The sequence below is a fragment of the Echinops telfairi genome, unplaced genomic scaffold, assembly GCF_000313985.2.
Source record: "Echinops telfairi isolate 266 unplaced genomic scaffold, ASM31398v2 ScPeMD7_7461;HRSCAF=8499, whole genome shotgun sequence".
Classification (NCBI taxonomy): domain Eukaryota; kingdom Metazoa; phylum Chordata; class Mammalia; order Afrosoricida; family Tenrecidae; genus Echinops; species Echinops telfairi.
Window position 1 is genome coordinate 1214144 of NW_022111361.1, and position 27787 is coordinate 1241930.

General features: G+C 43.5%; 1 protein-coding gene across 1 annotated transcript in view; it reads right to left on the reverse strand.

Annotated features, from left to right (window-relative positions):
- MYO3A (myosin IIIA) overlaps positions 1 to 27787 on the reverse strand; it is a 247253-nt gene that overhangs the window by 41164 nt on the left and 178302 nt on the right. Inside the window, exons 25-29 of the mRNA XM_004716113.2 lie at positions 20499 to 20610; positions 16351 to 16513; positions 12171 to 12291; positions 8370 to 9282; positions 6235 to 6379 (exon numbers count right to left, since the gene is read on the reverse strand). Coding sequence (XP_004716170.1) covers positions 6235 to 6379; positions 8370 to 9282; positions 12171 to 12291; positions 16351 to 16513; positions 20499 to 20610 — 1454 coding nt within the window. The remainder of the gene's footprint in view (positions 1 to 6234; positions 6380 to 8369; positions 9283 to 12170; positions 12292 to 16350; positions 16514 to 20498; positions 20611 to 27787) is intronic.

The window sequence follows — 27787 nt, forward strand, 5'->3', positions numbered from 1 at the left end:
AGAACATCAGTGTTTTTATATGAACAGGCCATAAAAATCAATAAGTAAACAGAAAATAGCTAATCCTCCTTTCATCGATCTGAACCACTGACCCTTTAAAGGTTAGCAGCTCGGTGCTTTAACTACTGTGTCACCAGGCTCCTCCAAGCATTGTAGTCATATGTACGTGTGCATGGTCAGGCTTGCTTTGATTTGCCTGTTGAACTTACTGGTACTGTTATGTAAATGAAGCATGGGAGAGACAAGAATGTCCTTATTTGTTACCCTTGCAACCCATTAAAAGATTATAGGCTGTCAGGTTGCCATAGCGTCTTTGTAAAGGAGAAAGGGAACATGCTTCTGTGTTACTGGGGCTTACTGTGTATTTGTCCTACGATTAATCTCTCTCTTTCTCTCTTTTTGTCATTGAAACGGTCAAGACAAATGGCCAGGTGTACCATAATTTAGAAGAAAAACATTTCTCAAAAGGCGTACTCTGCACCTCATTCAGGGAGAAAGAATGACATGCAGGCGACGTCTTTGCGGACAAACACAACAGCATTTATGAGGGTCCAGGATAAAATGGCCCTGCCCTAGTGATCTCTGTCCCATAATGTATTTCTCTCAATGGCACTGCAGGTGCATTGGGGAACGTTCTGCTGAGTGAAGTTAGTCAACCACAAAAGGGCAGATACTGTATGAGGGCCACCAGGCCGCCGCTAGACGCCGTGACAAAGACAAGCACATCAAAGGGAACGGCAGACTGTGGAGGTTCCTAAGGGAGGGAGAGCCAGGGTGGGAAAATGAAGGGTTGACTGATGACAGGGAGGATACAGATTCAAAAGAGGAAGAGAGATTGTGAGGGGACTCGAGTGGTTTGAACTGTTAAATGCAGAGTTGATGGTCTGCATTGTAAACACACCTAATTCACAATAAAAAATTTATTTATTAAAAGAAAAGAAAATGCAGGTGCAACTAGCTCCTGTCTATTTGCTTATACCAATTCTTGTCAGGACAAACAGTTACAGTAAGTGGGCTACCTGCCCCCCTATTTTATTCTCAAGCTTCCTGACTGGCTTCTCAGCTGTCTTTGGACCTTATTACACTTTCGACCCTTTTGCATATTTAAAAAATCTGCTCCCCAGGAAGATCTCTCTTATAAAATAAGGTCATGGTTGTTCAAATTAATCTGAAAAATTGAATTATCCTCATTTATTATATGGATTGTCTAGGGATTTCTTGGGGATACATGAGAAGATTGTCTCAGCCACTTAACCTCATAGGTCTACAAGTGATCATGTATGTATCTCTCCTGAGGTAGGACAGCATAGCCAAAGGTTAAGATAACGAGTGACTCTAGATCCATTGAGGGGGTTCAAACCCTCCCCAAAACATGGCTGTCAAGTCTATTCTGACTCAGTGATCCAACAAGGCAGAGTAAAATTGCTCCTCAGGCTTTTCAAGGCTGTAAACCTTTATGAGAGCAGAATCCGACATCTTTCTCTTACAGAACACCTTGCTATTGAGCCAGTCCTGACTCAGTGACCCTATATGACCGAGACTCTAACCTTTTATGGGCGTAGCAAGCATTGCCTTTCTCCCTTGGACAGTTTTGAGCTGTTGACCTTGCAGTTGGCAGCCCAATGCACAGCACCACTACTCTCCCAGGCTCCTCTTTCTCGTGCAGTGGTTTGCTAGCACCACAACCCTTTAGCCAGCAGCTGAGCACTTAACCATCCACTGGAGGGATTAAGTATTATGAGTTAGTCATTCTCTGGTCCAATTCCGTGGCCTCAGTTTGAATTGTTTGAACTATATTTTACCATAAATTTTATAAGGCAGTCAAGGAATTTTTTAAAATGGAGTTTCACAGATAACTGAATTATGTGAACAAAGACTATATTTAATGATAAAGCCTATCAAATATTAGGAATTCATCTCCCCAAAGCAGCACTAGGATTAGTTCTCTCCTCATTTTCTATCTCTGTCTATGTCAGTATTGAAATAAATTCAGTTAATAATTGCTAATGAGTAGTTAAGTCAATCCACTATCTATCTGCTAATTTGTCATACTGTGATGACTTAGCTGTTGCTATGATACCGGAAGCTATGCCACTGGTACTTCAAATACCAACAGGATCACCTGTGGTTGACAGATTTCAACCAGAGGAGCCTCCCGTCTAAGAAGAAAGACTTGGTGATAGAGCTCCAAAATCAGTCAACGAAAACCCTATGACTCCAAACAGTGTTGGAGCATGATTCCTGCCGGTTGGAATGCACCTGAAATAATACAGTTGCTGCAACAATGGTTTCAAGCATAGCAACCATTGTGAAGATAATGCAGGACTGGGCAATACTTTCTTCTGTTGTTCATGGGATGAGGACTCACAACAGTCAACCCAATGGGGACTTTATCTTTCTCTTCTCACTTGACATCTCAGATGATTGCATGTAATATCCTCTTAAATATGCTCTTCCCGTGAGATGATCTGGTCCACTTTTTCGTCCTCAGCTACCACCCACATGTCAACAGTCTTCCGAACAAGCCATCAGTTCCAAGGACTCTGCCTCAGACCAAGCTCACACACTCCTGCTCTTTACCCAACGTTCTATTTCAGATAGAGCGACACCATCCCATCAGCTGATTAGTGAGAAACCCGTACAACCAATTACTTGTCATCTACTGACTAACCATCTCTGGAAACTGTGCACCTTTCCTGCTGCATGCTCATCCAAACCACCAGCATCTTTTTGGGGTTCCATGCTTCCCTTCACTCACCAAATTCTATTCTTTTTTTAAAAAAAATCACTTTATTGGGGCTCATACAACCCTTATCACAATCCATACATATGTCAATTGTGTAAAGCACACTTATACGTTCGTTGCCCTCATTATTCTCAAAACACTTGTTTTTCGCTTGGGCTTCTGGAATCAGCTCCTCATTTTTCTTTTTTTTTTCTTCTCCTCCCTTCCGTTCCCCCCTCCTTCATGAACTCTTGATAATTTATAAATTATTATTTTATCATATCTTATACTGCCCGACGTCTCCCTTCACCCACTTTTCTGTTGTCCACCCCCCAGGGAGGAGGTTATATGTAGATCCTTGTAATCAGTTCCCCCTTTCTACCCACCGTCCGTCCACCCTCCAGGTATCACCACTCTCACCACTGGTCCTGAGGGGTTCATCTGTCCTGGATTCCCTGGGTTTCCAGTTCCTAGCCACACCACTGTGCATCCTCTGGTCTAACCAGGTTTGTAAGGTAGAATTGGGATCATGATAGTGGGGGTAGGGGAGAAGCGTTTAAGAACTAGAGGAAAGTTGTGTGTTTCATCAGTACTACACTGCACCCTGGGTGACTCATCTCCTCTCCACTACCCCTCTGCAAGGGATGTCCAGTTGTCTACAGATGGGCATTGGGTCCCCATCCTGCACTCCCCCTCATTCACGATATGATTTTTTGTTCTTCAGCACCATCAGCCTTCTTCACCACACTTACTTATGCACACATTTGTCTTCAGCATTTATATGGGGAAGGTGAGCACACAATGATGGTTTTTGTTCTTTGGCGTCTGCTACCTGATCCCTTCAATACCTCGTGATCACACAGGCTGGTGTGCTTCCACCCTGTGGGCTTTGTTGCTTATGAGCTAGATGGCCGCTTGTTTACCTTCAAGCCTTTAAGACCCCAAACGCTGTATCTTTTGATAGCCAGGAACCATCAGCTTTCTTTACCACATTTGCTTATGCACACGTTTGTCTTCAGCGATCATGTTGGGAAGGTGCATATCATGGAATGACTGTTTAGTTGAGCAAAGTGTTCTTGTATTGAGGGAGTATGTGAGTGGAAGCCCAATGTCCATCTGCTACCCTACTACTAAACCTATAATATATGCACATAGGTCTATTTCCTCAAATTCTATTCTTACATAAGGCCACTTAGCTGATCTTAAAAACAAACAAACAAACAAACAAAAAAAAAAACCTTCTATAGCAGGGTCAAATTTTGACAGGTAACAATTTAGATGTGCAAAAATTAATTTTAAAAATTAGTTTTAAGTTTCTACCTGTAAGTGCCCATTTCTACTTACTAGCATTACATGATTTTCAATGAATCCTAATCAAGTTCAGTTGCTTCCAAACCACTTCAGGTTTCTGCCCCTCCTCTCGCGTCTCTCTGGGGGGCATTTAAGCTGGGTGGGGGCCCTTTTGCAGCTTCACAGCGTTATTAGGGAGGGACTACTTGTCCTATAGCTGTGCTTGGCTCCTGGATGGCACGCTGTTAAGAGGAACTGGACCTTTGTCATCTCTGTCATGTCCACTGTGAGTCTCGATGTCCTTTCCTAGTCCATGCTTTTGGTTGTCCAGTCAGATCCCTCTGTCTTTCTGCTACGTCATACACCATTTTTGGCACTCTCTCTGCTAATCTCTGGGACACGGGATCATTAAAAAAAGGTATTCCCTCTAAGCCCCAGGGGTTAAAGAAATGTTAAAGCTACAATTCTCTCCATGTTAACTAAGAACTGATTTCTGACATTTTTTTTCACACTGCCATTGAGTTCATACTGACTGAGAAACACCCCACCCCCACCCCGTGGGTTTCTGAGACCGCAACTGTTCATGGGAATCAAAAGCCCCGTTTTTTTGTTCCCTTAGAGATGCTGGTGGTTTGAACTGCCTACCATTAGGATCTCAGCCCACTGAGTAACCACTACACCACCTTAGAGTAAAAAAAAAAAAGCTGTAACATCTGAACAAATGAAATGAGCTAATTTGACTTCCTTGTAACATTCTTCTGCTGGTCAGGCCTATTCAAGGGCCCGTCCACATTCAAAGGTGACGTCCTGGTGAGACATTAGCAGCCTTTCCTCCGTCCCAGTGTGGACTGGGATGAGCTGTGTGCACACGGACTGAAGCCTGGCTTCCCTGCGCTACTCCGTGTCGCCACAGTAGCGGGGCGGCTGTCTGTCCGTGCGAACCAGCGAGGACGAGCAGCCCCTAGAGGTGTCTTCCTCCCTGCGCTGGCTCATTCCCTTTCCAAGCCTCCTCCCATCTCTCCAGGAGCACTCTGGTCCCGTTTCCTGGCAACAGTGACCCTACCAGGCCTGTTTCTGGCTCTCCCTCTACCTTGCCAAGGGCTCTACTCACAGAAGAAGTTCTGGAGGAGGGCCAAGGAGAAGCAGTGGGTGCAGAGCCCTGGTAAGGCTTTTTTTCTCCTTTCCTTTTTCTTTTTCTCCCCAAAGCATCATCACCATCCTTGACTTGAAAAAATGTGGCAGATAATTTGTTAAAGCATTAAAAATATTTTCTCTTCGGCCCATATGAGGCTAAACACCCAATGTACCAATTAGTATTTTCTTGTCTCGGGGATTTTTTTTGCAGGGCAGAAATCAGAGGCTTTGTGAAATCAGCAGCATTTGTTTTTTACCCCCTCCCAAGGTTACATTCCCTGTGGAGTACGAACATAGTTAATAGCCTGACCTGAGAAGGGAAAGGTTGCACGTTCCAGTGCTGTCCTATAATGGATGGGCTGCCATCAACTCGATGGCAGCGAGTTTGAGCTGGATTTGGGGCTCTTCACACCACTCTGGAGAGGGAGGGCCCTGGTCACACCCGAAATCACCTCTCCCGGGTAGGGGAGAAGAAGGAGGGTGGAGTATGGCATAGGATGATTTAAAACAAAATGAAATGAAACAAACAAACAAACAAAACATGGTATTTCTTTTGCACACCTTGGTAGGTACCCCTGAACTTAGATTTGGATTCCCCACATTCCGTTGTCAAGATTTTTTGACATCAATAAAAGAAATAAAAATGCCCATCCCATTGATGTATGTATGGATTGTGATAAGAGTTGTATGAGTCCCTAATAAAATTATTTTCAAAAAAAAAGAAACAAAAAAAAAAGTTCATCCCTTTGTAAAATGTGTACCCCGAAGCCCTCTCTACTGCACTCCTTCCTAGTCCCCTCTGGTTTCATATACCAAGTTTAGTTAAAAAAAAGTACATTAATCAAAGACCTAAAAAGGATCAGAAGCATGAAGTCAGGAGGAGGGAGGCGTGTAAACCATTCTGGAGGGCACGTAACTGCTCATCAGAACCGGGAAGAGATGACCCGACTCCGCTCGCCAATACAGTGAGAACAAGAGCCACCGAGGACCCGCCATAGACAAAAGGTGGGAGACTAGCAGAGCCAAAAGCATCGGGCATTTCCTTTTCCTTCCCGAGGGGCTCCGACACTCACTACTGCATTTACCTGAGAGGCCCTGAGGAGAAGAGCCCCATTTCCTAAGCGGCTCACGGGGAGAGGCATCCAGACGGAGCGGCTTCAGTTGTCGGGACACAATCATCTCATTCAGTTTTTTCTGCAGAACAAAATATTCTTCAGATAGCTTTGATATCTAAAAATAAGGTCATGGGTCACATTAAATTGGAGAAAGGAATGTAGCCAGCAGTACTGAGGACAACTGGGCTGTGATCAATGCCTAGCAATGGGCCATGGGGCTTGGATGCTACACAATCTTTCTCCAGGAGTCGTGGTGGGTGGGTGGTCTAATAAAATGCCCCCTTTCCCCCTGGTGTTTCTTGCCCACCTCACATTTACCCGTGAAAGCACCAAGAATGGCATGCTACATGCCAGTCCGCTTCTCCCGGGTTTCTGTGCTCACCTTCGAGACGTGATTGCCTGTGTGCCTTTAGCCAGGCACCTCCCTCCCTGCCACCTCCGACTACCTTCACCACCCTCCCTCCTCCACCCTGGCAGTCTGAATAGTTTGGCTTCAGGACTATCCCTCCTCTGGCTCCTCCCTGCAGGCCCATTTCTTTTGAGCACCCCTGCTGTTAACGTGACCCTCCTGGGACAGCGTGCGGGACCTCTTTTCTTCTGCCTCCAGCCTTGACCCACGATGCATGTCTCAGTCACTCGGTATTGCCTCAGAGCCGGTCTGATTTGGTGTCAGAGTAAAGAAATTTAGGTTCAAATGAGAAGAAGTACTATTTTACTCAGGGATGCTGTATATTTAAAATGCCCTCTTTTCATAGACTTGGGGGTCGGAGGGTAGAGGAACAAGTTGGGTTCAGTAAATTAATTAGAGAATTCTATGGGCCCCTGGAAGTTGGACCTGCTTGGACCACAGTTTTAAACACCAAGGAACATGTCCAAGGGTAGGCATTGCAGTTTTCGCATGTGTTTGGGCAACATCAGAAACAAAATACAGAGTTTAGGGATGCTTCCTGGAACTAAGCCATTATGATGTCTTGTCTATCGTTTCATGCACCTTAGACTTACCATGCGTCCATATGAATTTATAATGTGCATATTACAGCCATTTAGTTAAAACCCAGCATTTGACACAGGAGAAAACTGAGGTGCTGGTGTATTAAGTGATTTTCTTAAGTCCAGCTGCTCATCAAGAGAGAGCAGGGCCTGGCAGCAAGATTACAGGGTTCCAGTCCCTTGATTTTCCCCCAGTGCTGGGTTCACTTAGACTAACTTACCAGAGTCCCAACTGTAACCAAGAGAAGCCCTGCGCCCATTTTTCCTTTGAGCAAGAGCGTTGACCCAGGCCTATTTATAGAAATATCCCTGAAACGTAGCTTGAGACATTCTCCAAGAAGGATTATTAATAGTTGTCTTTTATGGTTCTTCATTGTTATGATAAACCATAGAAACATACATTTTCAGCACCTCATTATGGCCACATATCTATTTTTTGATATGTAATTATGTTTTCCCAAATAAAATTTTGGCCCAGAAGAAAGCATAAGCTATTAGATTTAGAAAACTCACACACACTCTCTCTCTTCTTCTCTTTTATTTAGAGACAATGAGAGCTCACAGATAAGTAACCATTTGCCTTGCAAAATATCAGCATTTCAGGAAGCTGCATATTTGAGTAAACCAATTCCTAGTCCCCTTATGAAATAATATCTCTATGGAATTTTGAACTGTTAAAGCACAGTCTCAAACAAAAACAAAAAGACAAAACTCACTGCCATTGAGTCAATTCCAACTCACAGGGACCCTACAGACAGAGTAGAACTGTCCCTGTGGGTTTCTGAGACTGGCACTCTTTATACGAATAAAAAGCCTCATCTTTCTCCCTTGGGCAGATGGGTGGTTTAGATCTGTGGATCTTTTGGTTAACTACCCAATTTGTAACCCACCATGCATAACCTGAGCTCCTTATTATATCCCAGGAGATTGGTTTAAAGCAGTTAACTTATTAACTGGTTATTTCAATGGAACAACCCTTGATACACTTTATTAAACAATTTTTAGAATCTTATAAAAGCAGATGGAAACAATATTTATCAGGGATGAATTATCATTAATCCAGTTACTGAATCGTTCCTAGATATTTTTCGTGGGACAGACATTTATTAACATACCTGCTTTGAAAAAACTGCCAAAGCACTCGCTTCCTTGTCCGCAGTTGCTTTGGAATCTTGCTCGTCTCTCATGTGAAAATGAAAGGCATCTTCATGATTGACGGGGCAGGAGCGCACGGCATGAGCATGTCCTGTGACTTCCTTTGGGGCTGTCACCATCTCTTGATTCTTAAAGGAAGAGGAGAGTACCCCGTCCTTTCTTAATTCCGGCCTTCTCTTATAATCCCGGTATTTACTCTGGATGAATATTGCTGCTTTTTCTTCTTCTACCAGGTCTGGAATCACTTGCTCATGCTGCCTTCCTCTGACTGTCCCATGCCTCTGTTGGCTCTTCTCCTGGCTGCATACTGATGCATTCTGGGTAACCACAGATACCTTCTTTTCTTTTTCTTGGCCATTTGTATTTTGGTAAGTAGACTGTTGGCTAAGGCGGGGTTCCAAAGAGCTTTTGAATGAAGGCTGCTTAGTCCCATTCTCAGCGAGCCAAAGTCCTGAGTAGTCTGCTCTTTCTGAAGTGCCCTTCCTCTCTAGATACGCCATTTTTGAGTCTTCAAAATTTCTCTCCTCTGTGTACCTCTGGTAGTAACTCTGGATCACAGCGTCCTCTTTCTCCATTTTCCTCGTTTTAGTGCCGTCGTCCAGGTCTCTGATATACTTCTGCTTGGGGTTCGATTCTGCCCAAGAATCCCTGACAGGGTACACGTCTTGCTTAGCTGCTTCCTCGGATACGTTGTTCATTTTGTTCTCTGTTTGATGTCCCCAGTAGTTACTCTCCACCACACGAATGACTTCGTTCTCACCTTTGAAAGAAGATGTCTTCACTACAGTTGTGACGCCTCCATTGTTGGGAGCCGGGGCCCGTGCTTCTTTAGAGGAGATGGAGTTTTCTGTTTGTTTCTTCAAAAAGGACTCCCTGCGTAAAACACACTGCATCTGAATACACGATACCCCAAACTGAAGCTTTTTACATTCTTGGCCATAGTTACGTGCTATGTCGTGTTGGAAAAAACCCAGAAAGACTCAAAACCAGAACTTAGCAAGTCACCCTCGTCAAGCATTTTGCAAAATGTCCTCTCGAGCAATACCTGAGAGGGCTACTCCAATCACGAGACCGTCAGTTCCGCGTTAAAGCGGGCAATATCCTAGCATTTGAATAACCACAGCCCCATTGTAATCAGGGATCGAAAATCCTAGAGATGGAATCCCTTCAAAATAACGAAGGCGAAGTGAGCCAACTGAGACCTGAAGTCAGCCACCAGGGTCTGTCCAGCAGGCTGCCATTCTGAACACCAGCTATGGCTTAGAAAGTTGAAGGGAAAACTGTGTCACCGCTCCCGTTTGTGACCCTGCAATATTGTCCCGCCAAGTTTCACAGTGGTACCTCGTCAATGTCTCCCACCATAATTCCTCCTAACTTGAAGGCAAGATGTTCACTCTACTGAACTCCATCCCCCAGCCAAGGTCACGCCCGCCTGTACAGGAGCCCGCCAGCCATGAAAAGTGTGACACGAGGGACCAGAGTAGTCATAACCGGACACCCTCGTACACTCCCACTGATACTTGGGAAACGCTTTGCCAGATACATTTGATTTGGGGCCAGGAAAGCCATGAGGAAGTTTTGCAATGTTTGCAAAGAAAGGTTCCGTCAGGCCCCTCCACCTCTCCCTTCTCCAGCCTTTCTCTCTCCTGCCTTTGAGCTTCCCTCCATGCTCTCCTTGGCCTTTTTTAAATGTCTGACATCTTGGTCTATGTTCCATGACAGTCCCATCAACATCAAAGTTCCATCCAAGACCCAAGTTGAGACGGCTTCTTCTTTACATGTGTGTTCCCTGATAGGAATCCTGTAGATAGTAAAGACTTAGCAAGTATCTGCTAACTTGACAGAAGAAAGGTGGTAGCATCTGACTTCTTTATTACATGTATTCTTGAAAAAATGTTAATATCAATAAGTAGTAATATAAATTTTACAAGTAGTAATGTAATGTCTAGGCATGGTGAACTAAGTGTCTCTCCATTAGCAACCAGAGTTTGCATTTCCCTTAGACCTCTGAAGAATAGGAGTGACAGGTAACATCTACCTGCCTGCTCTTGACATCAGCATATGGCCCCTGTGAGCTTTATTGGACTGTTTGGCAGCTCAGGGCACAACATTTCTCATGTGGTCCCTTGCAGACCCAGAGAAAGGACACAGATCAGTTGTGTTGTGATGTTGATTGACTTGGATGGTCTTGCAGGCTGGGTAAAGGTGAGAGGAAAAGATGGCAAAGACACCCAGAGAGCTTGGATCAGCCATGGGGCCAACTTTGGATGAAGGAAAGCAGGGGGGTGGATGCTGGCGTGTGTGTGTGTGTGTGTGTGTGTGTGTGTGTGTGTGTGTGTGTATGTGTGTATGTGTGTATGTGTGTGTGTAGGATCTCATCTCTTCACTTTTGTGGTGTCCACTTCTGATGTAAAAGACAGGGGTCTGAGCTTGAACTGGAATGACCTTTATACTTCCTGGCACCCCTAGTCATCTTTCTGCCAATTCAAGTTTCACCAGGTAGGCAAAATACAGACATTTTCTCTACCCCTAATACCCACCAAGGAGCCCTGAGGCTACAGTGGTTAAGCAAGCACTCAGCTGCTAACTGAGAAGTCCAACAGTTTGAACTTAGCGGTGACTTCACAAGAGCAAGGTACAGCGCCCTAGTTCCATAAAGATGACCGCCTTGGAAACCGGAAGGGGCAGGTCTCCTCGGACCTATGGGGGGGGGGGGCTGTGAGCCAGAATCAACTTGGTGGCAGTGGATTTGGCGTGCGTTCACAGTATCCACTGAAGACAGTAGGGTTCCCTTCTCCATGTCATGACACCATTTGCATATTTCTATAACAGGCTTCACCCATTTTACTAGAATCATGATTTGTCGGCATTATTTTCCATGAATCTGTGAGATATCTGAGGATAAGGCTTTCGTCTCATTGATTTACGTGTCTCCATTGCCTGGCATAGAGTCCACTGGATGAAGGAATTCTGGTGGATCTGCTAACATCCACTGGTATGGAGGCTCAGGAGAGTAAAATATAGGCAGTAAATATGACAAGTTGTGGTTAATAACAACCATCAGAATGAAGGAGAGAGCCCAGGGACATTATTGAGGTGTGGAGGAGGTTTTAGATGTGTGGAGATGGGGTAGAATTAGCAAAAGACACTCAGTATTAGGAGAAATCTAGAGACCAATTTGACAGAAGCTAAGTGTTATAAACTGGATTGTTTCCCAAAATTATGTACAGAAGTAAAGGCACTTATACCTGTGGATAGAGGATTTTCTGTTATGTGAGTTAAGCCATCACAGAATGTATGGGTCCCCTACACACTCACTTCTGAGTTATGAAAAGAACAGAATAAGCACAGCGACACACATGGGGGGAGGGGAGAGAGATGTCCAAGAATGCCAGGGAATGCCAAGGAACCGTGGGTGCCTCCAGAGTGACTTGCGAGGAAGAACATCATGCTGGAGATTTGATTCAGACTTGAAGGCGCCTTAGCTGTGACAAAATAAAGTTCTTCAAAGGCAACCCTTTCTGCTATTTTGATCACAGCAACGGGGTAACTAAGGCACCAAGGAAGATGATAAAACTTTGAGAAGGAAAATGTGTTCATCAGTGTGAAATTCCAGCAACCCCCCAAAAGGAGTAAGAACACAAAAGTGGCCACTTGATGCACCAGTTGTCGAAAACAGACAAGGCTGTCAGCATTATCCTGTGACATCCCATTTAAGAACTGGATACATCAAAAGAGTGTGAGAATAAACATGGCTATACCTTTTATTTTCAAAGTTTTCCTTGTAGTCAAATTCTTGACCATGATGAAGGGTGGCCACTGCTGTGTTTTCTGTGTCAGCAGTTTCTTTTCCTTGCTTCCTGACTAGGTGTCTCCTTGCAGCTGCAACATACGAGGCATAGAGGGGCAGTGTTAATAAGGAATGCAGTACATTGCTGAAATGAACAGAAACAAGTTTTATTTTTTAATATGTGACCACCACCGAATATCAAAGAGGAAAATGAAAATAAAATCACATATAGAAGAGGCTTAAAAAATATGGAAATTATATGTGACTCTTCCAGATGATAAGCTATAGCAAAAGAAGAGCTAAAGGACTTTTTGTACTAAAAAATGTACTAAGATGAAACTAAAGTAATAGAGATGGATTAAATTGATGACCAAGAAAACAGGTTTTCATTTGTGAGTAAATATTTTCATTTACTTTTTTCAATATTCAGCCCTTCATAGAAGAGAACTCTTTTGTAAATATATGTTTGTGGTCTTTTGGTCAATCTGCTCTTTGAGGTCAGAGATAGTTCAGAATTCAAAATTTTTTATTTTATTTTAGGAAGATAACACAGGGGAAGTATCATGCTTTGCATAACTTTCAGTGTAGCAAATATTCTGTAGCAACATGAAGGATGCTGGAGTTGTTACTGTGTCACCTGCAGATCACAGGTTGCCAACAAGCCTTCCCCCAAATCCACTGCCACATTCTTCCACATACTGTTCAGCTTCATGGATTATTTGTTCAGCAGATTGATTGAATGAAATGGTGCAAGGACACAATCCTGATGCACACCTTTCTTGCTTTTAATCCACTCAGTATTTCCTTGTTCTGTTGGAACCACTGCCTCCTTGTTCAGGTACAGGATCTGCGTGAGCAAAAGGAGTCCTGTAATTCCAGGTCTTCTTGATGCTAACATAGTTTGTTATGATCCCCGTAGTTGAATGCCTATGCAAAGCACAAGTAGACATTACAATAGTATTTTTTTACTATCAGGCAAGAACCACCTGACATCAGCAATGCCACTGCTCATGCCGTATCCTTATGAGTCCATCCCGATGCACCGATGAAACCCCTGTTGAATGTTTTCAGCAAAATGTACCTGTGATATTAATGATGCTGCTAAATAATTACTGCAGGGGTCACCTGCCTTTGGAATGGGCACAAATATGGATTTTTCCCAGTGTGTTACCAGGTAACTCTCTCACCACTTTCTTGGCGCAGACCAGTACACGCTCCAGTGTTTCACTGGTACAATGACTGTGTGCAAAGCTTCCATCTTCTTTTGCTGCTCCCAACATTGTTCAATATTTTGCTCAAAGAATCTTTTCGTATTGGAACTTGAGGCTTGGTTTTTGCCCCCCTTCAGTTCTGTCAGCCTGATACGTGCAGAGCAATTTCTTTTTATGATTTTCTAACTCTACGTCTTTGTACACTTTATTGTAATCCTTGATTTTGTCATATCAAGCTGCCCTTTGAAATGTTCTATTTAGCTTTTTTATTGCATCATTTCTTTATTTGCTCCACCGACCATGAGCAAGTTTCAGAGTCACTTCTGACATCCATTTTGATCTTGTTTCCTGCCTTTTTAATGATGTTTTGCTGTCGTCATGTATGGTGTCCATGATTGTCACCCCAAAACTCATCTTCTGTCATTAGTATTCAAAGAGTCAAATCTATTCTTGAGATGTCCCTGAAATTCAGGCAGGCCACACTCAAGGTCATATTTGGTCTCCTGTGAACTTGTTTTAATTTTCTTCAACTTCAACTTGAACTCAAATATTGGAAATTGGTGGTCCATTCCACAGTCAGCTCCTGGCTTCATTTGGCTGCAGATATTGAGCTTCTCCGTTGTTTCATCCTACAGATATAGTCAATTTGCTTCCTGTGTATTCTGTCTGTCGAAGGACATGTGCTTAGTTACTGTGTATGTGGTTGAAAAATGGTATTTGCAAGGAAGAAGTCATTGGTCTCACAAAATTCTATCATGCGATCTCCAGCTTAATTTCTATCACTAAAGCCATATCTTCCAACTACTATTTCCCTTTGGTTTCCAACTTTTGCATTTCAATCACCAATAATTATCAATGCATCTTGATTGCATGTTTGATCAATTTCAGGCTGAAGAAACTGGTAGAATTCTTCATCTCCAGCATGAATGACTGGTGCAGAGTCTGCGTCACAGTTTTGTTAACTGGACTTCCTGGGATATGTACAGATATTCTCTCACAGACGAAGAGAGATCTTGAAATATTCTTCTTGACAATGAATGCATCGCCATTCCTTTGGAATTTGTCATCCTCAACATGGTAATCCATATGATTGATTCAGAATGGCTAATGCCAGTCTATTTCAGCTCACAAATGCCCACATATCAATCTTTATGTGTTCCATTTCATTTTTTCTAACTTTCATTTAGATCCATACAATGTACACTCCATGCTCTGATAATTAATGGATGTTTGCACCGACTAGTTCTCATTTTGAGTCGTAATCTCTCAGTAAACGGAGACCCTGGAAGCTTGCCTCCATCCCCATCACGATGGCTGACTCTAGTCGCGAAGGCAGCTCTTCCTCAGTCGTGTTTTGCGGGTCCTGGCCCGAGAGGCTCATTCACGACGCTGCATCCGGCAATGCTGTCCTCGTCACAAGGTTTCCAGTATCTGCCGAGGTCCCACTACCACTCCTAAGATTTTCAGAGACGATCACTCAAGTGGACAACCTACCCCTTTTTCATATTCTGCTCTCCGTCTGCAATCGCCACGGGAACCTGCTCACCCTGGAATCCCTGCTGGTGTCTGAAATACCAAACACAGCTTCCAGCATTCCAGCACCCCGTAAACCACTGGAGTAGAACAGACTGACAGTCAAGTAACCAGATGTTCTACAGACAATGTGTAGGGTGTTCTACTAAGAGGGCTGCATAAGAGGTCGTGATTCACTGCCACGTAAGTTATGAAAACTCTTTTCAGAGAGATTTATGTATTTTGAATTGTACCTATGGGTTACCTCTGAGGTGCCAACTGTCAGGGCTCTCTTTTTTTATGTTGGGTGTTAGTGAGATCCTAAGGACTGAAAATTCAAAAAAAGGATGAAAACGCATTACTTGTGGATCTAATAGGGACCGGACAGTGAGTGTGCTATTAGTCAGCTCCTCTGTCCATCGCCCCTGTGTTCTTTAGAACCATTAGTGGCTCTACCGTCCATAAAGGAGACGGGTTGGAAGGAGAAACTCTCAGACTGCATATTGCCTGCCATATTGATGTGTGCCAGGTTATAAAGAAAACGCTATTTTGGTTCTCATGGATGCCCAATGAAAAGATTTTGAAAAGCACGATACAAAGCCATTCTAGATTCTAAATTTTGTTTCTGATAGAAACATAGACAGTGGAATGCAAAGGCCATTAAAATAATTTGTCATAAAAATTTAAAGTGAAGTGTGATTATAAATACAATCTCCCTACAGTCAACAGAAAGAAATGGATGCCCTTTAACAACAAGAGATTCAATCAAACTGTCAAACAAAACAAAACAAAAAATCATGGCAAGGGTAACCTTTTGAATAAAACAGAAAAAAAAAAACAACAGAAAACAAAGCACAAAACCAAAACTCTCTTATTGTCCAATGAGTGAGAGAGATGATTCTTGAGGTATTGTAATTAAGCCAATCACACATCCCATCTTCCACAAACGATAAATTGTGTTACATTAAGACTAGCCGGCATATTTTATCATTAAAAACCTTGTTTAAAACAAAACATTTCTCCCAGTATTAAAAGTGTCAATCACTAAAACCATCTGATTAGATTTTGTTTAGAGAACAGCATCAGGGCCACACAGTCTGGAGTGAAACACACAAACTATGTCACAACGGCAGATGTGTACCTAACAAGCAGTTAAAGATTTGATCTCATACCCATATCTCATCTTAATACCGAGGGAGTTCCTGAGTGGCTCTACAAGTTAGGTGCTGAACTGCCAGCTGGGAAGTTGATCGTTCCAAGCCCCCAGCGGGGCTTTGGAAAGCAGCGCTGACACTGCTTTTGAGAGGTCACTGCCATGAGAACCCTCTGCAGCAGTCCTACACTGCACACGTGGGGCTGGCAGGACAGCAAGTGCCACCCCACACACCCCACGAAGCTTTGTTCGACGGTGAGGTGGTAGGTGAGTACCTGATTGTATTATCAGAGCGCTTGTTTTTCTTTTCGCTTGTATTTTGTGGTACCTTCTTGAGCCCAGGAATCCTCTGATACAGGCTTGAGTCAAAATCAGCTTGTCAATGGTTTCCTTTCTCATTAAATTCAACTGCTCCACATGATAATATTTAAGGAACACCTTCAATGAATCAAAATAAAATACAATAAAATGACGGCACTCAGGTAAGAAACAGTCACGAGCTGTGCTTTGGAAAAAGACTAGGTTCAGAATCGTCTTAGATTGGGGCAATCACTAACTTTTGCTCCTTTGGCTTGGATAGTGCTATGGCATTTTACACTTTTATGCTTGAGGAAGATCTCTCCTTGAGCAGATATGCAGATGATGTTAGTTTTACTGTTTAATAGGCAACTTTAGGTTTTGATGGCTGGGTCAACAAGGCTAATGGATGTTGAGTTATTTCATCAAAATTTTATCACCATAAACTAAACCAAAACCACTGCCATAAAGCCATCAAGTCAATTCTGACTCGTAGATACAGGGCCTCACTGGTGTTCTACTCTTTAGGGAGCAGTCTCATCTTTTCCCAATTTAGTGACCGATGGGTTTGAACGGCCAACTCTGAGGCCAGCAGTGTGGATCTTAACCTGACTGCACCACCGACGGCAGTGGGTTTTTAAAAAAACAACACCAAATCAAACCCACTGAAATTGAGTGGATTCCCACTCCTGGTGACTTGATAGGGCAGAGTAGTATGGGGGTAGCTAGTCCCCCACAACAAATCACGGGTTCAGTAAGCGCAACTGTACGGTTAAGATATATAAAGATTATAGTAAAGTCATAGGAAATAATAGGAGAGAGTAAAATAAAGAAGTCAGGCACATTTCATGGTAGCATGCTCACCTCAGTTCCTCTGGGTGGTACAGGGCAGGAGAGAGAGCAGCAGAGATTTATTGCTAACCAAGCCTTATATATCTTTAGGGGTATGTGTGCCTAATTAAAGGTAAAGACATACGTCACAGGAAAGGGTTGTACGATAGGCAATACAAGCAATAGGAGGGGGAAATACAATGGGCATAAGCGTAACAGGAAGGGGATGAGCTAGGGGAGTACACATGATAGGAAGGGGAGGGACTAGGGTATACATGTGACAAGAAGGGCTCACCCTAGATTGATGATGGCAGCCTAACCTTGGTCACCCGTGAGTGGGCTTGACTTCCCTGGGCTCTCCTACAAGGAAACAATCTACTACTGTCCTTATCAGAAGAGAGTGGGCCCCACTTACGGTGGGACAGACTACAGAATCAGATTGTTCTGGATGGCTGACAACCCTTAGGGAGAATAACCTCTGACCTGCTTTCGTTGACCTCCAAGTGTAGTCCTTTGCCAGGTGTAGCAAGCAGCTAGGTCTGGCATACGTTTGGGGGAGACAACATGGGAGAACTCTTTCTGTTTCCCACAGAGTAGAACTTGCCCTGTGGGTCCCAAGGTTTTTCATCTTTATGGGAACAGAGAGCCTCATCTTTCGCTCTCAGCACAGCTTGTCGTTTTGCAGAGCTGACCTGTGGGTTTGATTCAGAACGCTCTGTGCTACCAGGCCTCAGAGACACTAGGAAAAACCAATTTTTACAACTATTGTTTTCTTAAAGACAATACTATCTTCTAAGTATAGATAATAATGATAGCTACATTAGTTCGCCCATCGGACATTCATTGAGATCTATCATACATGACCTTAGGAGGTCTGGCAGTGATGTCTTGTAAGATTCACAACTGCAGTGTCAGTGGTTCAAGCCCACTAGATACTTCACAGGAAAAAGATGGGACTCTGACCTCAGAAGATGTATAGCCTCAGAAACCTGTAGCAAGTTGCTGTGCACTGGAATACCCCTGATGGCAGTTGGTTTGTAAGTCTGTATCCTCTGGTTCTAAGTCTGTATCCTCTGGTAAATAAGGCAGGTGCTCACTGAGCCCTAAGGGGACTCACTGTGTGGTCACTGGGGAGAGAATAAGGCGGAGAAGAGGCCACAGCCAGAATCAAACAACGACTTTCTCACTCGGTCCAATGATGACCTTGGGTAAGGAAGGCTGCCTCTGGATAATTCTAAGATCAAAATGAGTCAGAGTAAGAAAGGGGTTTGAAGGAAGGCTGGGAACTGTGCCAATCACAGAATTTTCAACCCCCCAGAAAGCAATAGGGAGTGCCCCCTCCCTTTGCTTTCTTTAAAGGCTAAATTTATTAGTAATAGTCACTTCACAGAGAATGTATTAAATTCGCTAAGAAAGCCACTTGACCTCAAATTTAATAGCTGAGTCATGAGGCGTGGTGACCCCTGATGGCAGAATTCGCCTAACATTCCATTGCTTAAAAGCTTGGCACCAAGGGCAAATGGCTCAGCGTCAAATGGCTCAGCGTTACAGGTTTTGATTGAATCTAGTTTTAATTTCTACAGGGCTCCCGATGCAAATATATTTAGTCCATTCTGCTGTTGACAATTCATTTAAAATTCAATCTGCTTAAAAAGGTCATCTTCGTTTCTACACAGCATTAGAAATGTTTCTATATTAAATATTTGTATCCATCTTAATGAGTTGGGAAAGGTGAAGTGGAAAAATACAAATAACTCTTAAATGCTACTTAAATACCACACTGAGCAGGAACCTCAAAGGATGCTTTCGCTAGTTAAAACTCCATTTGAATTTCGGCATGTGCTTCAGACCACAAACCCTATCAGATTTCAGCCCCATGGAGTTCCTCTCTGTGAGCATCTAAGAGAAAAGGAGGCAGCTGTGGTGAGCAGTGGTTAGCCGTGGGCCACCCCAGCGAGGGGCTTTCCACTCCCATAGTCACAGCCTGGGAAACCCAACCCGCTGGGCAGTCCTCCTCTGTCCTCGGTCACCAGGAGTTGCAAGGGGCTGGATGGCCGTGCGCTTGAAAACGCTGTGATTGGCGCACTATAACGCGCAGTCTTCGATGCACAGAGTGGAACATGGAAGTAGGTATGGAATACTGAACGTGGAGGGCACTCAGCCTCCGACAGGCACTTGAAAGCCTTCCCCGTCATTTCCTAAACAAGCCCTTATGGGTTCCACACTGAACCTTCGTCGGACGCTCGGACAACTCTCTCCTGCACCTCCTACTCTGAGACAGCCATGGCGCTACACGTGGCGGGCTTTGCACTTGTGGACGTCCATTTTCGTCTGTTTCTGTGTTGTGGCCGAGAGTGGTGATTCTCCACCCTCCGAGTACTTCCGTTTGCCTATTTTCCCACCCCATTCTCCCGTGATACACGTAATGCTCCCGTTAGACACGGTGCCCTGTTTATTTCTTTTTGATCATCTTCTTGTGCCTTAAGGATATACCCAAACCGAACACTCCTTTTTCTAAGCATTCACTTGTATTCCATATTCAACATGGGTGATACTTTCTTACTTCATCCTCTAAGGCAGTGGTTCTCAACCTTCCTAATGCCATGACGCTTTAATAGAGCTCCTCATGTTGTGGTGATCCCCCAATTCTAAGATTATTTTTGTTGCTACTTCATAACTGTACTTTTGCTACTGTTATGAATTGAACAACCCCTGTTAAAGGGTTGTTCAACCCCCAAAGGGGTCACCACCCACAGGCTGAGAACTGCTGCTCTAAGGGATTAAAGAAGCTCACATCTTACAGGGTCTCAAATCTAATACATAAATGCATCTTTTCCAAATACCACAGATACTGAGTCAAATAATAATGATGAATATGTTACTCAGATACATTTCAAATCTACCATAGAAGCAGATTTGAGAATTAGAAGTGGAAAAAAAACCCCACAGGAATTCTACTTTGATCACTATGATTCTCTATAGTTTTGTTTTGTTTCCTAAACTCTATTTGGTGCTGATATAATCAATATGCATATTATCTGAAGTAAAGTTTCATTCTTTTAAAAATGATCTTCAAGATAATGTTTTCTTGAATTTCATCTAAAAATTTTTTAGGAAGAATAAAAGTTTTCCATTTTGATGAAGAAGGAACCCTTGTGAATGTATATCTTTATAGCCCCCATTTTTCAGCTAGCCATTCAGTTCAAATATGAATCGTGAAGTATAGTTGTCAGTACATCCTACATAACTGCTGAAATGTCCTTCTGTACAGTGGATGGATGGGCACATTCATTACTTTTGTTTTTCCAAGAGTCCAGTGCTCAAGACCCACTTTCTCCAGAATGGTGGCACAGGTGTCCGGACTCACTGGGGGCTCTTCATCCCACTTGTAGCAGAGAATGCAGTACCTTAAAATGGAAAAAGGGGCTGATTAGTGGGGTACAAAGGTCTGGAGTCTCAGGGGCTGGTAGACACCGGGCAGGTTTGTGCAGGGAGGACAAAGGGATCCCCCAAACTTCAGACAGAGTAATCCTACGCACATTCTCAGAACCACCCACAAATAGACTGAATTCCAGACTGATGAGAACCTGGAGCAGTCCATTTGAGCAAATTTGAGTACTTCTTTCCACTTTAGTAATTGCTTTTCCACCCTTTACCCTGAAGTCATTGATAAAAAACCCTTCCCCCTAAAGTAAACATACAAACAAACACACATAAACAACAGAACATATCTTCACTGGGATCTGAAAAAGCCAAAGAAAACAAACTTTCTCTGGGCGCTGAAAACAAAAGTGAGAGGAAGCAGAGAAAAATTTTATTCCTCTTTTCACCTTGAGGAAAACACTTGAGTGCAGATGTTTAATTTAACCCAATAATTGTAACTAATATGACTTGATGACAATTTAGTTATCAATTAATCACTTGATGTTACATATATCAGCTCAATTAGTGTCATACCACAAATAGGCAAATGCTCTTATTTACCCAAGCCACGACATTCCATCGTCTCCTACGCATGCGACAGCTGGAGTCTGGTTAAGGAAGACCGAGGAAGAACGGACGCATTTGAGCGACGGTGCCGGAAGCAGAGTGAAAGCACGTGGCTGCCAAAAGCCCACACCCAGCTGTCTTGGAAGAGCAGCCAGAATGCTCCTGAGAGCGGTGGTTCCCCACCTCCTCATGCCGCGACCCTTTCATGCAGGTCCTCGTAGTATGGTGAGCCCCAACTACATTATTTTCATTGCTACTCATCACTGGAAGTTTGCTACGTTATGAATCATCATGTAAGTATCTGATAGGCAGGCTATATTAGCCGACCCCTGTGAAAGGGTCCTTCGACTCCCAAAGGGGTTGCAACCCACAGGTTAAGAACAGCTGCTTGAGGCATAGATGGTGAGAATTGGCACCATGGACATGTTCTCAGGAGACACTAGTCCCTGGAAAATGGACATCATGCTTAGTGAAGCAGAGAGGTGGCGGAAAAGAGGAAGACCCTTGGCACGATGGATCGACACAGCTGCAGCAACAATGGGCTCACACAGCAATTGTGAGGATGGCTTGGGGACAAAGCAGTGTCTTGCACTGTGGTACACGGAGTGGCTATGAAGGGGAACTGATGGGACAGTGCTTAACGAGAACAACAACAACAACGATTCTCATCACGTCTATTTACAGAGGAGAACATTGAAGCTTCAAGGTGACGGAGCACAGCTGACCGAATAAGACCATACCTGCACTAAGTGACCCCGGTGGATTCAAATAGGGGTGCTCTCATTTCAAAGCAGATGTATTGACCTATGTATTCCACTAAACACTGCCTGTACTGCATTCAGAGCTCTGGGAAGCTAACCAGAGTGTGTAGGTCCGCAGTGGAAAGCCAGATCCCACTTAGGTGGTTTGGTAGGGTAAGGGTTAATTTGAAGTAACTACAGTAAATTAAAATTGTGTCCCTTTCCTTAAGATTGTATCTTTGTCCCAAAACAAGAGAGTTTATCTACCACAGAATAGGTAGAGGCGCTAATGAACTATGCACCCTACTGGGAGGGCCAGGCAAAGGCTCCCGCAGGATGCAGGAGGGTCATTTAGTCCTATTAACATCCCCACAGGACCTTTACAAATCACTGTGCTTTCCTAAGATCCCATGCCAATTTGGGTGACAGCTTTCAAATTAGTGACAAAGGAACATGTCTTCCTGGTCCTTCTTGTATTCGGACCATCCGTTTACAATGTCTCTGTATACTTAATATTTTCCCCTCTTCTTCCTGTATTTTGTTATTCTGTAATAGCATAGAAGCCAAGCCAAACCAAACCAGTTGAGTTGATTCTGACTCATGGTGACCCGTGTGTTTCAGTGTAGAACTTTACTTCTCGTACTTTCCAATGGTTGGCCACTCTAAGTTGGAATCCACTCGATGGCAGTGGGTTTAAAAAAAAACATTTTATTTTATAATATTTCCCCAAACCATTTCATTGAGAGCTACTATGGATATCAGATCATTCCATAGTTCAATCACGTCAAGCATACTGCATAATTGCTATCATCCTCAGTTTCAAAACCCCTCTTCCTTCTTGAACCCCTTGATATCAGCTCCCACTGTACCCTCAGGACTCTTATTCTACTTGCTGCCTCTACGGGCTCATCCATCCTGGGTTTCACATACTGAAAAGCAGAAAACTGTGTGACCTAAATTCAAGAGGGTTACCCTCCATGACAAAATACCTCTGAGTATTTTGTTCCTCAATATGAAAAACAAACAAATGCACAGACAATGTTGAAAACCAGATCACGCCCAACGTGCAACGGGGGAATCCACCGACAGTGTTTGAACCGCTAAAGTCAGGTTGATCATGTTGATCTCCTCTAGTCATCTCTCGAATGCACTCTGTTTGGTGAAGTTTCTTCCCATCCCTCTGTTATGGATAGAGGCGTATTTCCTGTTCAGATCTCAGACATATATCTTGGGCTCCCAATGTCATCCATAGCCTTCTGTAAACCAGAATCTCACAGTTTAGTCCTACGTTTCAGATTATATGATTTACAATCCTTGGGTCACTGATGTTGGTGTGCTTCTTCCATGTGGACTTAGTTGACATCTCACTTAGATGGCTGCTTGTTTGGAAACAAGCCTTTAAGACTCCAGATGCTATTCTATCTGATAGCTGGACACCCTCTAATTTCTTCCATACTTTGCTATAGCACCCGTATCTTCTGTGTTCCCTTCCCGAGGGTGAGTATCGGTGAGGGCCATGACATAAGAACTAACCATTCTTAAATTGGAGCTAGGATTTAGTGCGAGCCCCAAACCTATTCCTGGATCTATGTTTTCTTTTTTCTATCTGCCTTTGGCTTCTTTTAGAGACCTCCTTGCTAATTTATGGTAGAGTCTTATCAATCATCTCCCTGGAGCATAAAGAGCTTCCATTAATATTGTCAATGATTAGCTCCTGGTACACGTTTTTTAAAACACTGTTGAGTGAGGGATATTGGGTCAATGTAGGCTAATTCCATATTGCAATACCTGAATTATTCACTTGTACAGAATAAATCCTTTCATCACTGGATGCTGTTTACACAAACAATGGCAGTTGTTTATCAGGGAAATGTTACAATAGTATTCACTGAGAGTGTCAGTCAAAGGTTTGCTGGAGTAATACATATCTTTTTACAACATATAGGGCATTGATACAGTAAGTCAATGATTGTCTGCCTGCTGATGGTTTAACACTCTTGGTAAGCTCTCTTTTGCTTCTTCAAACACCATAAATTTTCAGTTTTAAGTTCTCAGGTTACAAGTGTGTTTGAGGTAGAGTTCAGCTCACCTAGTGGAGTTTCCACATCGGATCTCCCTGGTGTGGTCTTTGGGGCATGTTGTGCACCGTGCAAATCCAGCATTCAATGCCCCAGTGTTCTATGGCACTTGGCCTGGGTCCCCAGGATGTGCCCAGAAACTCAGGCCAGTATGACTTATTTGGTGCATATTACTAGGGACACTCTCCCCTTAGGGTCCTTAAAAGTATTTTTTGTCATTTTTCCCACCACTTGGAGGTCAGCCCTCCCATTTTTCTATAAGCAGTCACACACTCGCTCTCCCAGATGTGTCTGCTCCTTCCCCCTCTCCTGACTTGACTTTCCCATCAGTATCCCTCAGCCCGCCCCGTAGGGATGTCTACCTGTCTGCAGGGACCTCACCATAACTTTGCATGGCAGCCACTAAGTGGTCAACATCCCCTCCCCTCCCCGTGACAATTTGATCCCAGCTGATGTGAGGAGTCCTTCGCCAAAGTGACTTCAGGATTCATGGCTAGAGAGGATGCTGCATTGTTTATCGGCACCAGTCAGGCTTCCACCAGGCTGTCTGACTAGCTGGCCAGCAGATTGGAAGGGGCTGTCTTTTTGAAAGTAGCTTGCCAGCTCTTTCTTCTGTGTGGATTTGAACCCTCTGAACAGCGAACATTTCTATGAGTATCTGAATGCTTCACCCTCAGGGCCACCCAGGGATCCTCCACGAGAGCATAACATTTATATGCATTTTAAAACTTATTTTCATTTCTGACCTTCCAAATAAGCTGTCGACTACAATACCATCCTGACAGCAGGTTTAGCTCTCTTTATGGTCCATATAATAAAACCATGGATACGTCAGAAAATATCACTTTGACTCGGCATTCAAAAACACTCTTTTCATAATGTTAGCTCAACTAACTGGTTTTTTTTACTCTACTCCCCCTCTTCTTCTTTTTTAATCACCGATGAGACCTGGTGGCGTAGTGGGTTAAAAAGTGGGCTTCTAACTTTAAGGTCAGCAGTTCGGCTTCACCAGATGCTCTGTGGGAGAAACGGAGCCTTCTCCTCCCCTAAAGATTTACAACCTGGTAAATCTTGGAAATCCAAATAATCAGGTCTCCTCTGTTCAAATAGGTTTCTATGTGCAGGAATTGGATGGCAGTAGATTCTCCCCCCACTTTCTGACCACTAACACCCACTCTACCAATCCAATCTACTCCTAGTCCCTTGAATACATACACTGATGTGTAGTGGTCACTCTGCTACTGCTCATGGGAAAAGAGCACCGTGGGCTCCAGAAGGTCAGCACAGCGGATGTGCTTGCATAAAGTGCTGAGCCAGGAGCCAGGGTTGTGACAGTCACTGCTGCTTTGATGCAGCGCTGTTGCTCTGGGAAGTGTGTCTCTTCCCTGCAGAACTGCGGGTGCCACGACTTGTCTACCACAACCTGAGCTCTAAACAGTCGCAATCCAGAGGCTGCGACAAGAAGGCTCGTGTCTCCTCTTCCTGGGTTTTGCTGCTGTTCTTACCAAGGTAGAGAAAAGCGCCTGCCATTTGTGCATCAAAACAGGTAACTTGCGTTGAGTCCCTGTGAGGCTGAGGTAGATGTAATAGAGCAGTGCATCGGAGCCACCGAGACCACAAGCCGGTCAACTGTGTGGAAGTCATTTTCAAAATGTTCAGAGTCCCGCTTTCCTGCTTTTGAAGATACTAGCTTTCTATCAGCCCGTGCACGCTTTGTAGCTGACGTGGTCAAGGTTGGTGATCTGAACCGGAAAACGTCTGAACAACTGGAATTAACCCCTAACCTCAGGACAACAGAGCCCCGGACCTCGACGCTAATCCATTCTAGAAGGAGTGTAGAGATGTGATGCGGTCAAGTTCCGAATCCATTTTCCCATAAGAAATAGCTGAAAATGGATTAATCCGTTCTCGACCACCAAGTTCTTACCCCATCCTTGCCTTTTGATACAAGACATGACACAGAGATATCAAAGTAAATAAGTGCAGACTTAAATAGTATAATTCAAATAAGGAACACAACATTAAAAACGTTTTAAACTATGACAGTATGGCCCCTATTTTGAGATGGATGAGGACCTGGCTGTGTGGACACGGGTGTGGAGAGGAGGGACGGAGAGAGTCCTTGTCTGGAAGGTCAATCCCCTTCCTTAAAACCAACTGGTAGCTGCTTTTCGGGAGTTTCCCCCCACAGCCCTCCTTCCTTACATTTTTCCGCTAGGACCTGGCTGGCTTTCTCTTAAAAAAAAATCTGTCTAATGTGGTCTGTTGTTGGCATTTCTTGAACGGTTTTCTAAAAGTCGCAAAAGGTTTAAAAACCTGACCAATAACGTCAACTAATGCAGAGCAACCCGCACAAGAACTGCTTCTGATTACAAAATCACGCGCGTCGGGTCTGATTCCGATGCTCTGTTTGAGCTCCGGGGCAACATTTTCTCGAAAATGAGGGCTGAAATGCGACTCTGTCAAGTACTGATGCGGCCGACCACTGGGCTCTGCTGTGTGGCCGACCCAGACTCTGCTCTGGAGCCATGAGGACTCAGGGCCTGCGGGTTTCTGAGGCTGTGACTGCTGACGGCGGTGGAGAGCCGGCTTTCTCTGGAGGAGCTGCTGGTGGTTTCCAACTGCCGACCTTGCTGATCGCAGCCCGTGGTAACCACCAGGACTCCCCAGTGCTTATTACAGTGCCTTGTGAGTTAAAAAAAAAACCCCAAACACTAAAATTTACATAAATATATGCAAAGTATTTACCCAAGAAAGGTAAAGACTTGCTCTTTTAATAATGAACTACATGATCAGAAGGTCACATTTTAATTACGGTTTGACATTTGAAACCTTTTTGAATCAAGTCTTTTGGGTTCCTTCCCTTTCAGCATAGAACAGAGATTGACTCTATTTGTTAATAAGAAATCCCAAGATTCGCTATTTCTCGGTGCTGGATATATAGAATTGAGTCTGTGGGAAGGGAAATCATAACGAAATTCTAGTTGCAATTCTGAACTTGAGGTTTTAATGTCTGTCTTAAACTACTTTAAAGGATCTGCCAGTATAAAAGTCAGAATATTTACAAAATTTTGCTCTGCACCACAAAAAAGCAATAGGGTTCTTAAGGCATCCTATTTCCCCCCCTAGATACTAAAGGAAAAAAAGAATTCCTGAAAATTTGAAAAATTACAGGAGGAAAAATAGAATTTACAACACATTTAGTAAAGATCTCTGGTATTGCAAGAGAAGGAGTTCTTAAGACTTGCCAAATTGGGTGGTGGGGGGAGAGGTGAGGTTGTTGATCAGGAATTACTTTTCTTGTGCACCTGGTAGCATGTCAAGATCTGGTTTAGTTCTTAATATTACTTTAGGCTCTAAAATCTCTGAGGCTATTCCAGGTGGAGACTTCCTGAAAGTGAAGCTTCACCAGAAACTTAGAATAGTTTCCCTTTGAAAATGAAAACTATTTTAAATTTATCCACTAGCAAAAACGCAACCTAGGTATTTAAAATATTAAATCTATAATGTATTGAATAGTTAGATAATCACTAATGCCTTACTTAAAATATATGTTTAGGATACAGCTTACTCCATTTTACATTAGGTCAAAATGTGGAAAAGAATACCTTATATCTAATTGATTATTTAAAAAAAAATCAAGTTTAGAGGCTGTCTCATTTGATCATTAAAACAATCATATCCCGCTGAAGACAAAGTGGGTGAATAAGCAAATGTGGTGAAGAAAGCTGATGGTGCCCGGCTATCAAAAGATATAGCGTCTGGGGTCTTAAAAG